An 11015-nucleotide genomic window follows, 5' to 3' on the forward strand; every position below is an offset into this window, starting at 1 on the left:
ACGATCCTACTGTATACATAAATACTTGTTCTCTCTTCAAACATACACTTATATCATCCACCATGACATTGGCAGAGGAATTCCGCTCGAGAAACTTCAGTATGTGTCTTCGTTGCTCACGTTCGAGAGGCAAGAAAGAGCCAGATTGCTAATCATTAAACTCGTGTATAGGTATCTACGGACAATGGTTTGCTACCCATCCTTTACTTCTTCCTCCCTTTTCTTTGGATCCTTCTCGATATTGAGCGCCTGCCCCAAACAACATGTCGGGAAGAAATGGCGGTTGCCTGAATCTACCATCAGGCCTCCTCACACTGGTCGGCTTGAGATTGCCACAACTCTTTCAAAGGGTTCACGGCATGGAATTGCGAATCTCTAGCGACGACATTTCATCGCGAATTGACACCGTTCTGGTCTGAAAGCCTGCTGACTTGATCGTGGATAGGACGGGTGTGCTATGCATCATCCTCTGCATTGCCCTTGGAATCGCAAACATCTTCTCTTTTGCTGTTTTGCGCATCGTCTTCAGCGTACTATGCCTGTAAGCCAGTCCTGCTAAGCAACGCTCTGACAGTGGAGCTGACGATCACAGTGTTTCGGGCCTGATCCTCATCTTCATTGAAGTTCCTTTCTTGCTCAGAATCTGCCCTACCTCCTCCAAGTTCGATGCCTTCATTCGGCGCTTCACCACCAACTGGATGCGCGCTACGATGTACGCCATCATGAGTGTCGTTCAATGGCTTAGTCTTCTCCCTGGTTCCGGTGCATCCAGTTTGATTGTCGCGGCTGTCTTCTTGCTGATCGCTGCCATATTCTATGCTTTGGCGGGCCTGAAAAGTCAAGATTTCGTGGGCAGCAAGACTCTTGGTGGGCAGGGACTTGTCCAGATGATCGTTTGACGGAGATATTCAACTAAGTTGTTTCTCGGAGTATTGGGTACCTGGGACTCCCTGAACCGCATTGGATGCGCACCAGAGCAGGAGGAGAGTCGAAGAAAAGAAAAAGGGATCACAACCATCATTCCCGCAGTGTATGCGCCATGATTATGACTGCCTGAAAAAGGCCTGTACTTTTATCTCATGTTGGATTGGCGGATGCCGAATTCGTCTGAGGTTGGGAACGTTGAAGGAGCGAATGCCCATTTCATGCACTCGTTTGTTTTGCATTGATTGAATTTGCATGTGTCTTTATTGTTGCGCAGATTTTCATCCTCGGCCGTGGCTCGAAGATCTGCGAGTTATATTGCGAGTGCAAGTATATCACTTAATACCCTGTTAGCATCCTGGTGATGAATGAATTACTTTAGAGAGGCGAAGATATCCAATCCTTTCGGTTTCCGCAATGGTATCAACCTACACCGCAAGAGTCAATATGTGCGCGATAACTTCGCTGCTATGAACTGTGTTTATGCCCAAGTCAAATAGCAGGCCGGCTTATATTATATTTTTCGGTCACTGAGATATCAGTCTCACTAATAACTTTGAAGGGAGCATATCACAAGAACCTTTCTCTAATTGCTCCTTTCATTGAGGCAGGAAGCATAACGAAGTATCTCTTGCTAACCAGTAATATGATTATTGTTCAATTTGGTATCCATTGCACGCTTCTGTGCTCGTGTCCGTGCCTTGACTCCGGCATGGGCCTAGGTAAGTGGCCTGGTAAATCTGCCATACACCACACAGGCACACATCACTTTTCCTTTGAATACCGTTATCTACTACGCCGTACCTTGTTATTGATGCCGATGGACTGTACTAGAATAACAGCTTTACGTCATTTACCCCTCCACCAGGGGAGAAGTCTTTACCCCGCGTTTCGAGGACTGGTTACGAAGCAGGAATTGAAGACATGGTGATTCCGTCCGTACTCCTACTGCGGGTACGGAGTATCCTATGCTCGATGTCGAAAATGAAACTCGGGTGCGTATGAAGGAATAAATGTGTTCCTATTGGAGGTTTCCACAAAGCACAGGATAGAAGCTCAATGCCTCGAATGTACTCTGTAAGATGTCAATGTCTGTGCTGATGCATTTGCCAAGTGGCCAGCCCATTCCTCGTGTTCTAATCAGAGAGATTCTAATGCCTGCATGCTTGTTTGCCAGACTGCGTTAGTCTGTTAGACTTGAGTTTTTAGCTGTGATCATAGGGCGCAGGGAATCAGGATTTGCGCCCCAACAAAAGATTTGACAATCCTTTCAATGCGATGAAGAAGTACATATGAGGGACCAGGATACTAGAATTTCAATCAGTCCTGGGAAAAAGGGATAGATAGGTAGAAGCATAGAATCGTCTATGGACATCCATGAACAAGGAACAAGAAGACAAGAAGATTGCGATGATGTGATCTACCACTGGTGGTCAGCCACTCCACCCCAGTATTTGTGTAATGCGATTACCCTTAAAGGAGGTCCACACTGTGTGGCGGTTATCGTCGCTCTCTGTTTGTTATGTCAGTGCTGAGATTGGTCGGGAGTGGATCCGTTGCAGGCCTCAGGCCCGCAAGCTGAAAGGCCCATGATTTAAACTCAACGGCCAGATAGGAACAAGCACGAGTATAACTCGGGTTTGGAGGATACCATTTGAGCAAAGACAACATGGACTGGTCAGTCGGTTGATATAGAATACTGAGAATCGTCCAAATCATCCATCCATTCCCTCAAAACTGACAGGTGGTATCATGAATGGCCATCAGGACAAAGATGCTGATGCATGATGCAATCCTAAGGTACTATAGAGTGCTTAAACCCTGAGCTGCTCACCGCCTCGGCAGCAACAGCCATACAGACTTTAAAGAGAGCGCATGCTTTCATACTATCAGGGCCAGCTAGGCACACCGTATATCTGTTGTCAATGAGATCGGCTCTGTTGCCAGAGCAGAAGATATTGATGTTTTCAGGCTAATGCAGTCACTGCCTAGGCCTCATTATTATTATTGTCTAGAACTAGAATACTGCACAGCCACAAGAGAAGGAGGTGTGAACGGTCAGGTGAACCCCACTGGGTAAGGTACCTTAGGTACCTCGTAACTTCGTAAGGATACATGTACTCCATACTGACGACTATGGTTTTTTGACGATGGTCTGGTCCGACCCACAGCTGCTTCATCACTTTTTCTGGGGTCAGGAGACAGAGGGATTTTTTCTTTAAATAGTAAAGAGAAAGGGGGCGACATAGAAATTAACCTTCCAACATGACTCTCTATGGGTGGTTTACACATAATAGATACACTAGACCATGGCTTCTGGTCCTCAGGTAGAGTCCATGAGAATGCTCAATTTTATGTCCGAAGATGCAAGAATTGTATCAAATAGGATCTATCCATGTAGATATCGAGCAATGTTAAAATGCCTCAGATTAACAAGATATGGCGATACCACTTATTATGCAGCTACTGCAAAGATATCCCTCACCCCAAGGGTCGAATATGATTGGCACAAAGTCACTCTAGTAACCTGAGGCATTAACTCCCGCGGTATCAACCCAACTTACTACTTACTAGTACCATGTACCTGGCAAATTCCAGGTACGCAGTTCTTGACTACATAGATTCCACATGTTCTTTATCCCACATAGATAAGTGTTTGTAGATGATTAGAAGAGATTGTAGTCCAATTCTGGGGTGGCAGACAGAAAACTTGTAAGGTGCCCAATAATGTCCATCCATTGAGGATCATTACCTTATTATTAAAGAAAGCCAAAAAATGGGCAAGATCAGAGTGGGGAGATTCACTAAGTCTAAAATGGAAAGCAAATGAGCCTGAGGTACCCGCCCGCAATTGCAACGGACGACTTTGAGTGGTTTACAGCCCACGTTTTGTTACCAGACGGTTTTGTAATGGTGTTGTACCAGAAGGGCCAGACACAGCGGGGGCCCGGCGTTTTGATGCCGTCAGAGAACGTCACGCGACGGGGCGGTGGGCCATGGCAGGAAGAAAGCGGTTAGGCTGGATTTACGGCCACTCTGCCATGCAAAAAGTCATACATCATCTGCCTGCTGCTATCTGCCTCTAGTACTCCTGCTGCTGCTGCTTTTCTCTCCACCGTCATCACCACATCTCCTCCTATCCAAATTCTCTGCATTCACTCTGCTTACACTCCTATCTACCCGTCAAATAATTTCTGAAGTCGTCTGCTCATCAATTGTCCTGTTTCCTTCCATTCGCTCATCTTCCAAAATCTTGAGCCGGTTTAGCAATCAGTTCTTGAAATTGTTCCACAATCGGTAAGCAAATCATGCTGCATGATGTTATCAGCCCCCTCTATATTCCCTGCTATGGCTACCTATTGCTCTGATTCATCGGGGAACGTTGGAATCTCTATGTGAGCTTGCACATGGCAAAGCCAAGAGCGTTATCAGCTCAGCGTCCTGCTGGATCTGTCTTATCTCAAGCCTATGACTCCTACTGGAATCTCCCCCTTCCAATGGCACCTACCCGTTGAACTTCCCATGGATTTGTCTCAATGGCCCTAGAGCAACCAAGCACATTGGGGACCGTTGATGCAATCCACCATCCACTCAATCTCCGTCTTGCAGCCCAAGGTGCGGGGAAGTTCTTCAGCTAGCACAGCTGCCCGCTATCAGCTGTTCTCCTGAAGCCCGACGCCTTCAAGTTTCAACCCCAGCACTTGATCAAACCTTAGCTAACATCATCTCTGAAGCTCTACTTTCTAGCATTAATTTGAGGTTCTTCATATCCCTACGATAATCATGGCGACACAAGCAGGCCCCGTCATCCCTCCTCGACCATCGAGGTCTCCTCAGTCGAATCTTGGGCCCAAGTCGATATCAGACGTGCCAAAGATCCCTCCTCGTCCCAATAGACGCGTTGAACGCTCCGTGTCTCCTCTTCGGGACAGCTATGCTCCTTCTCCATTGAACGAACCTCCGAACGCTGCGGGAATGACTCGTACCGTGTCCAACGACCTTCCCCAGCGACCCCCAAGTGTGACGATACCGTCACTTGGAGAAGAGGGTATCGAATACCAGAACCTAGATATTGGCAATGTGTCAGATGGCCATCACCAAATTGGTACTCCTGCGGAGACCAGGAATGTTGGCAGTGATCTCAAGATCCATGCGCCCCGACCATCATTGCCCAGTTCGAGCGCCAAGGCGAAGGTGCAGGCTGTCACTCGTACAGATTCGCGTCAGGCCGCTGCTGCAGGTCTCGGCGTGTCCAGATCGCCGGTGCCTGATGACCATCACGAGCGCTCTAGTCGCTCGCTTCACTCCAGAGCAAGTGGCTCGCGCGCAGACTCTTCCACTGCATCCTCTGATCGTCGACGCTCTCTCCAACTTACCGCTGACGAGCAGGGAATTCCTGAAATCGGTCAGAGAGTTCCCATGTATCCCAATGCGGGTGATGTGCAAGCACCGTCTCCAAGTCCCTATCAGTTGGAGCACGGAGGTCAACGCCAGGGACGCCACCATCACCGAACTCGCAGCGGCCGTGAGGCCTCCTTACCCCCTGGAAGCTATGGACTTCACGGACATGGTGTGCCTGCCACCGACAAGTTTGAGAAGGCTTGGTATGACAAGCATCCCGACGAGTACGTCAAGGTCGAACACGGGCAATATGGCCCTGGCGTCGGGACTCCCCGCCCGGATTGGGCACTAAGCAGCGACGATCTCAACAAGATCGTCCGTAGCTCTGCTGTGACCGGCTCTGGTCTCGGTACCTCTCCTAATGTTGCGGGTACTCCGGATGAGGAGGTCGGTTACATTGCCACGGATGAATACACCCACCGCATGGCGACGCCGGCTCCCGAATCACGCCGCAGCTCACGCCTGATCGGCGAGTCCCCCCTGCGCAACACGGACGTCCCCGCTTCAGAGGCTGGCGTTGAGCGAGAGGGGGGCAAGTCTGAAGACGCTGGTGTTATCCATGTCGATGACCCATACCACCCGCTTCATCATCCGGATGGTTTCGCACCAACCCCAGCCCCTGAAGAACAATCCCATGAAGTGGGCGTGGGTCTTGAGGATGAAGATGAACCTATTCTGGCTGCCGATGAAGTCCGCCCAGAATCGGCCTTTCAACATCCTGCCGTCTCTCCCACCTTCGATAGACGGGCTAGCGACTATGACGGCAGGAGTTGCACTCCTAGCGTTAACCACAGTCGCTCAAATAGTCGCTCTGCCACTCACCACGGTGGCATGCCCGCTCTCGTGAGATACAACTCGCGCGACGAACGTGAAGAGACACACACGCCTCTTGATGACGTGGAGGAGTACGAACCGCTCTTCCCCGAGGATGATAAGGACAAGAAGCCCATTTCCGCTGCGGACCGCTTCAGGCAGCGCCCTGACATGCTCAAGCACCGATTTCCAAGCGAAGATATCTGGGAAGATTCTCCCAACAGTTTGCAGCTTCATGCCACCGTTTCCACACCGGACATTCCTAAGCACGAGGCTTTTGAGACGCCGGAACAGGAGTCGTTCCGCCGCAGTCACGCTCCTCATCTTGACCCTCGCCAGGTCGCAGAACACATCCTTGAGAAAAAAGAATCGAAAGAAAAGACTCACCTGCGTCCTGAGATTTGTAAACAGCGGTTCCCCAGTCGAGACATCTGGGAAGATGCACCTGAGAGCCAAACACTCGTGACAACAATCGAGCCCTCGGAGGAGAGTGAGGTGAAGAGTCCCGATGTACCATCGAAACCCGCTATCCCATCTCGCCCTCCGAAGCTTTCACAACAGGCTCCTGCGGTAGATGCCTCCTCGAAGCCAGCAACCTCTCCAACAGAAAAAAGACAGCCGCCCAGCATTCCAGATAAACCCAAGCCACAGATTCCTGTTCGACCAGCCAAGCCTATTAGCCGTGGAGCCGGAGAGGAAGCTCCAGCCAAAGAAAAGCCAGCCGTGCCCGTTCGGCCCAATGGCAAGATTGCTGCACTTAAAGCAGGGTTCTTGTCAGATCTAAATTCGCGTCTGCAGCTGGGTCCCCAAGCGCCTAAGCCCCAAGAGAAGAAAGAGGAGGAAGCTCCGGCAGAAAAGGCACCACTGAGTGACGCTCGCAAGGGTAGAGCTCGTGGTCCTTCCCGGCGAAAGCCAGCTTCCGAGAACGTTAGCACAAGGCTACCCACTATTCCCGAAATTAAGATCACCGAGACTTGGAATATTTGGCAAGTTGGTGAGGATGGCAACCTGACGGTCGAAACCGGAGTTAAGGCCAATCAGCCTGAGCCGGCTGCACCTGAAGTCTCGACTGCGAAGGACACCATGGCCCCAGCCTTGTCAAAGAACATTGCCGGCGAGTCCACCGATCCTTTCCCGATGGCGGCGGCCAAGGAATCTGCACCCGAGACAGCTGAGACGATACCAAGCACTGATGGGGAGGCTGCGGCTGTGTCTGCTGCGCAACCCTCGAAGTCGGACGAGGTACAACAAACGTCTTCAGATGCGCAGTCTGGAATCAAACCTAGTACCTCGCCCCCGGTAGACGATACCATTGAAGCCATGGCTGCTACTGCTGACGGGAAAAGAGCGTCGGAAGGCTCTGTGCTTGCCGAGGAGCAGTGAAAAAACTTGCTTTCTTTTTTGGTCAATTGAATCTTCTTCTTTATGGCCTTTTTGATATCATCGTTCTTTAGTCAGTTTGAGACAGCAACAAAACGAGTTTTCGTCTAGCATTCATGTAGACTGCCTCCGGCCTGGAGTGCTCATGATGTTGGTCATTGACTAGGACCCGATCATGGGTGGCTGGTACCTTCATTTTACAATTAGGAATAGTACTAGTACTACATGGCATGTAACAACAATGAACGCCGTTGCAGGTAGCTGGAGACTTGAATCTGTATTATTCTGGCCTAGCTGTGGAGACATAATGACAGAAACTTGTAATTTAGACGAATTTTGCCTTAAAACTCGTCAATGCTGCTGCGCCGCAAAATTCCCAGATCCTCATCCTGAACTGCTTCGACTCGAAAGGCCGAGACTACTACATTTTCAATTTAGAAGTTAGGAAGATTCACATGCATGGAAGCAAACAGCAAAAGCATCCGGTGGCCGCGAATTTTGCGCATGGCCGGTTTTAGCAATCTGAACAGCGCTCGCTAAAAAACGAAGCATGTGGAATTTCCAGATGATGCGAATATTTTTTCTGGCTCGGTATGACCTGAGATCTCTTTGAAAATGGTAAGTTAATAAAACGCGCCGAACAAGCTGTTTCTCTATGTTCAGTGCGGGGGGTATCATGAGATGTTGATAGATGACAACACGCGAAAGCTAACGATTGGACAAGTGTTTACGCTTCTCGCTAGGGTAGCAACGCATGGGGGTTGAATCCTGAGAGAACTCGGGAAAGAGAAGAAGTGTAGCCGTTCAGCTAGCAGGCAGGTTCTTCATGTCGCCCTTTCCGTCCTTGATCCACTCGGGGTCGATCAGGCGCTCGCGTTCAGCGTAGAGTTGCTTGTAAGCGCCGCGAATGGTACCGTCGCTGACGTGTGCGACCTGGGAGATCTCCTTCGCGGATTTGCCGTGGCCCATGAGATAAGAAGCCATGTAGATGCAAGCCGCGACGATCGACAGAGGCGACCGTCCAGCGAGGTCTCCCATAGTCGTCACACGATCGGAAAGAGCAGAGGATACACTCGTAACTTGGTACGGTAGATCCAAGAGGTTGCAGAAACGGTTGCAGAGGTCGCTGGGCTTGGTTGAAGTTGTCGCGGTGTAGGTGTCGTTCGGGTCTGGAACACCACCACTGGACACAACGGCGTTGATCCGTTCCAGGTTCTGAGCCGTGAAGAACTTTTCCAGAGCCTTGTAGATTCGGCCAATCTCCTTTCGGGTGACCTTGGTGACCGCAAAGATTTCGGTGAAGGTCCGAGGGACTTTGCACTGGCGGCAAGCGATAAAGATGCAGCCGGCGATGATGACTTCCTGCGACTTTCCCTTGAACGCCTTGGCATCGTCCACGATCTTGAAGAGATATTTGGCCGTATCCGCGACGTTCTTCTGAATGTTGAAACCATCGCACAGCGCCCCGATTTCCTTGTAGGCGGCCAACAGAGCCTTGTTCGCCTTCTCGCTCGACTGCTTGTTCTGTGCCCGGTACAGTTCTCGCGCGCGACCAGAGCCTCCGCTGGCGATCTGGGTCTCAAGCTGGTCACCGTTCAACAGAGGGTTTGTGGCATCTCCGACACGCGAGGGGTCGTCGTTATTCTGGTCATCGTTGGAGAACGTACGCCATTCAGAGTGCATGTCGATCTCTCGGTCAGCAAGCACCAGACCACAAGAGCCGCAGACTGTCTCATGTGAGTCAGGAAACTCGAGGTTGGGCGGGACCTCCCTGCACTCGGGACAGATGAGATGGGCCGAGAGGTTCTTCCTCCACTGACCCATGTCGGGGCGGGCAGAGGTAGAAACACTAGCCATTTTCACGTTGTCCCGATTGACTGCAATCTGTTGGATCGAGTCAAGAGGGGTGAGCCGAGAGGTGAGAGAGAGGTGAAGAGGCAAAGGTGAAGTCAGAAGTGTTGCCGCCGCCGTCTGGAGTAGTAAGAGCCGCATGGTTGCTGAGTCAGCCGCCAAGCCGAAGTGTCCCGAAGAATCCATCGAACGTTCAACGTCGGCTTCACGGACCAAAGCCATATTATTCTTCGCAAGAAACCCCATCCCCAGGTTCTCCCCTCATTCATCACCCCGCCGCGATGATGTCTCCGACTCTCAGAGCTTCGGTAAATCCGTCCCATCTGTAGGAGAATGGTATTGAGAAAATAAAGTTGCTAATTGCTGTCTGATTAGCGCTCCCTGCTCGCCCGCGTCTCTCGGCAACAGGTTTCTTCTGTTACCCGCCGCTCCTTCCTGACCTCCGCTGTCCGTCAGGGTATGTCCCGATTGATTATCCCCTTGGCCTTATTCGATCCGAACAAATGAGGGAAATGTCTTGTATATGATGGTGTTTGTGGACTGTGTCTAACATCGGATACTCGTTCTAGCCGACCCTGTTCAGGAGCTCTACCTGCGCCAACTCCAGGCCTACAAGCCCACCCCCATCAAGCCAGGCGACGCTGAGGCCCACGTCCAGAAGTTCTCTGCTCCTACTGCGCCCAAGTCCCCCGAGGAGGCCAACCTTGCCAATGATTTGAAGGCCTACGAGAGCCAGGATGTTGAGGTTGAGGGCCAGGCCGCCGCCGGTGAGGCCGCTCCTGTTGAAGAGAGCTGGTTTGAGGAGGAGCCTGAGGAGGAGACCGCTCACCACTAGGTTTATTGCTTTCTGGCAAAGTCTGAGAAATCAGGACTGTTGGGCAATGGGATGGGAACAAGAGAAAACCTTCCATTGATGAGTCCTGAGGAAATCTTGTAAATTAAACCTACTTCGGAGCATATGAATCTGTTTCTTCCTTTCTTCTACTGGTGCAATCAAATACGCGCATGGATCTTCCACTGGGGCAATGAAGTGACAGTGTGGTTGTAGTGTGTTCGGAGAAGGCATGCTTTAGGAGAACAGTCTATTTCGACTGACCTGATCGACTCTCACCTTGTTGTTTCAGGCTCAAGATAACGCTCATATCCGCACCTATACTGATTCTGATTTGCTAGACGAACAGATGGAAGCAAAGAGTCAAAACCATCTACCCTTAGCTACAGTAGAAGTTCGTATCCGGATTCCATTCCAAGGACGTACCAATCTATCGAAAAAGACATGCAGGGAGATTCGCAATACAGACAGCATAACGTGTCCGTTGCCGTCATTGGGATGCAAGAGTATGTACTCTGATTACCTCTTTTGGCTCTTGCGTCGCACGCAGGGGGGGTCAAAATGCGTGCGCCGCGCCGCCCGATAATCTCGAGTATTGATGTTCCAGGCGCATGGCGACATATGACAGCTCCAGAAAGTATAAAATCTGGACTTCTGGAAATATCAGACCGCCAGATCTTGTCCTTCGGAGAAGAATCACGAGTTCGCTCGGTTTCGCTGGCTTTCCCCCAGTCTTTCTAGATCGGTGCTAAGCAAGAGGTTATCGATGCTGCGTTGCGCCATGGTGGATCCTGCAGTGTCAAATAGATGGACG

At 50.6% G+C, this 11015-nt stretch overlaps 4 protein-coding genes across 4 annotated transcripts; 3 read left to right on the forward strand and 1 right to left on the reverse strand.

Moving 5' to 3' along the window:
* Positions 1–62: 62 nt before the first annotated feature.
* Positions 63–899, forward strand: Aspvir_005534 (Tvp18 family protein; the record flags this gene model as incomplete). The annotated part of the gene is made up of 4 exons (XM_043268749.1): positions 63–99; positions 172–187; positions 446–541; positions 593–899. The coding sequence occupies 4 exons, from the start codon at positions 63–65 to the stop codon at positions 897–899; spliced, it is 456 nt and encodes a 151-aa protein (XP_043124684.1).
* A 3808-nt stretch (positions 900–4707) lies between these two features.
* On the forward strand, positions 4708–7521 carry Aspvir_005535 (Aim21 family protein; the record flags this gene model as incomplete). Its single annotated transcript, XM_043268750.1, has 1 exon — positions 4708–7521. One exon carries the CDS (start codon positions 4708–4710, stop codon positions 7519–7521), a length of 2814 nt encoding a protein of 937 aa, XP_043124685.1.
* Positions 7522–8322: 801 nt separating this feature from the next.
* Positions 8323–9591, reverse strand: Aspvir_005536 (transcription factor SUA7; the record flags this gene model as incomplete). The annotated part of the gene is made up of 1 exon (XM_043268751.1): positions 8323–9591. One exon carries the CDS (start codon positions 9589–9591, stop codon positions 8323–8325), a length of 1269 nt encoding a protein of 422 aa, XP_043124686.1.
* Positions 9592–9653: 62 nt separating this feature from the next.
* On the forward strand, positions 9654–10204 carry Aspvir_005537 (ATP synthase subunit H; the record flags this gene model as incomplete). Its single annotated transcript, XM_043268752.1, has 3 exons — positions 9654–9677; positions 9745–9826; positions 9939–10204. 3 exons carry the CDS (start codon positions 9654–9656, stop codon positions 10202–10204), a joined length of 372 nt encoding a protein of 123 aa, XP_043124687.1.
* Positions 10205–11015: the final 811 nt, after the last annotated feature.

The sequence above is a fragment of the Aspergillus viridinutans genome, assembly GCF_018404265.1.
Source record: "Aspergillus viridinutans IFM 47045 DNA, scaffold_3, whole genome shotgun sequence".
NCBI classification, from domain to species: domain Eukaryota; kingdom Fungi; phylum Ascomycota; class Eurotiomycetes; order Eurotiales; family Aspergillaceae; genus Aspergillus; species Aspergillus viridinutans.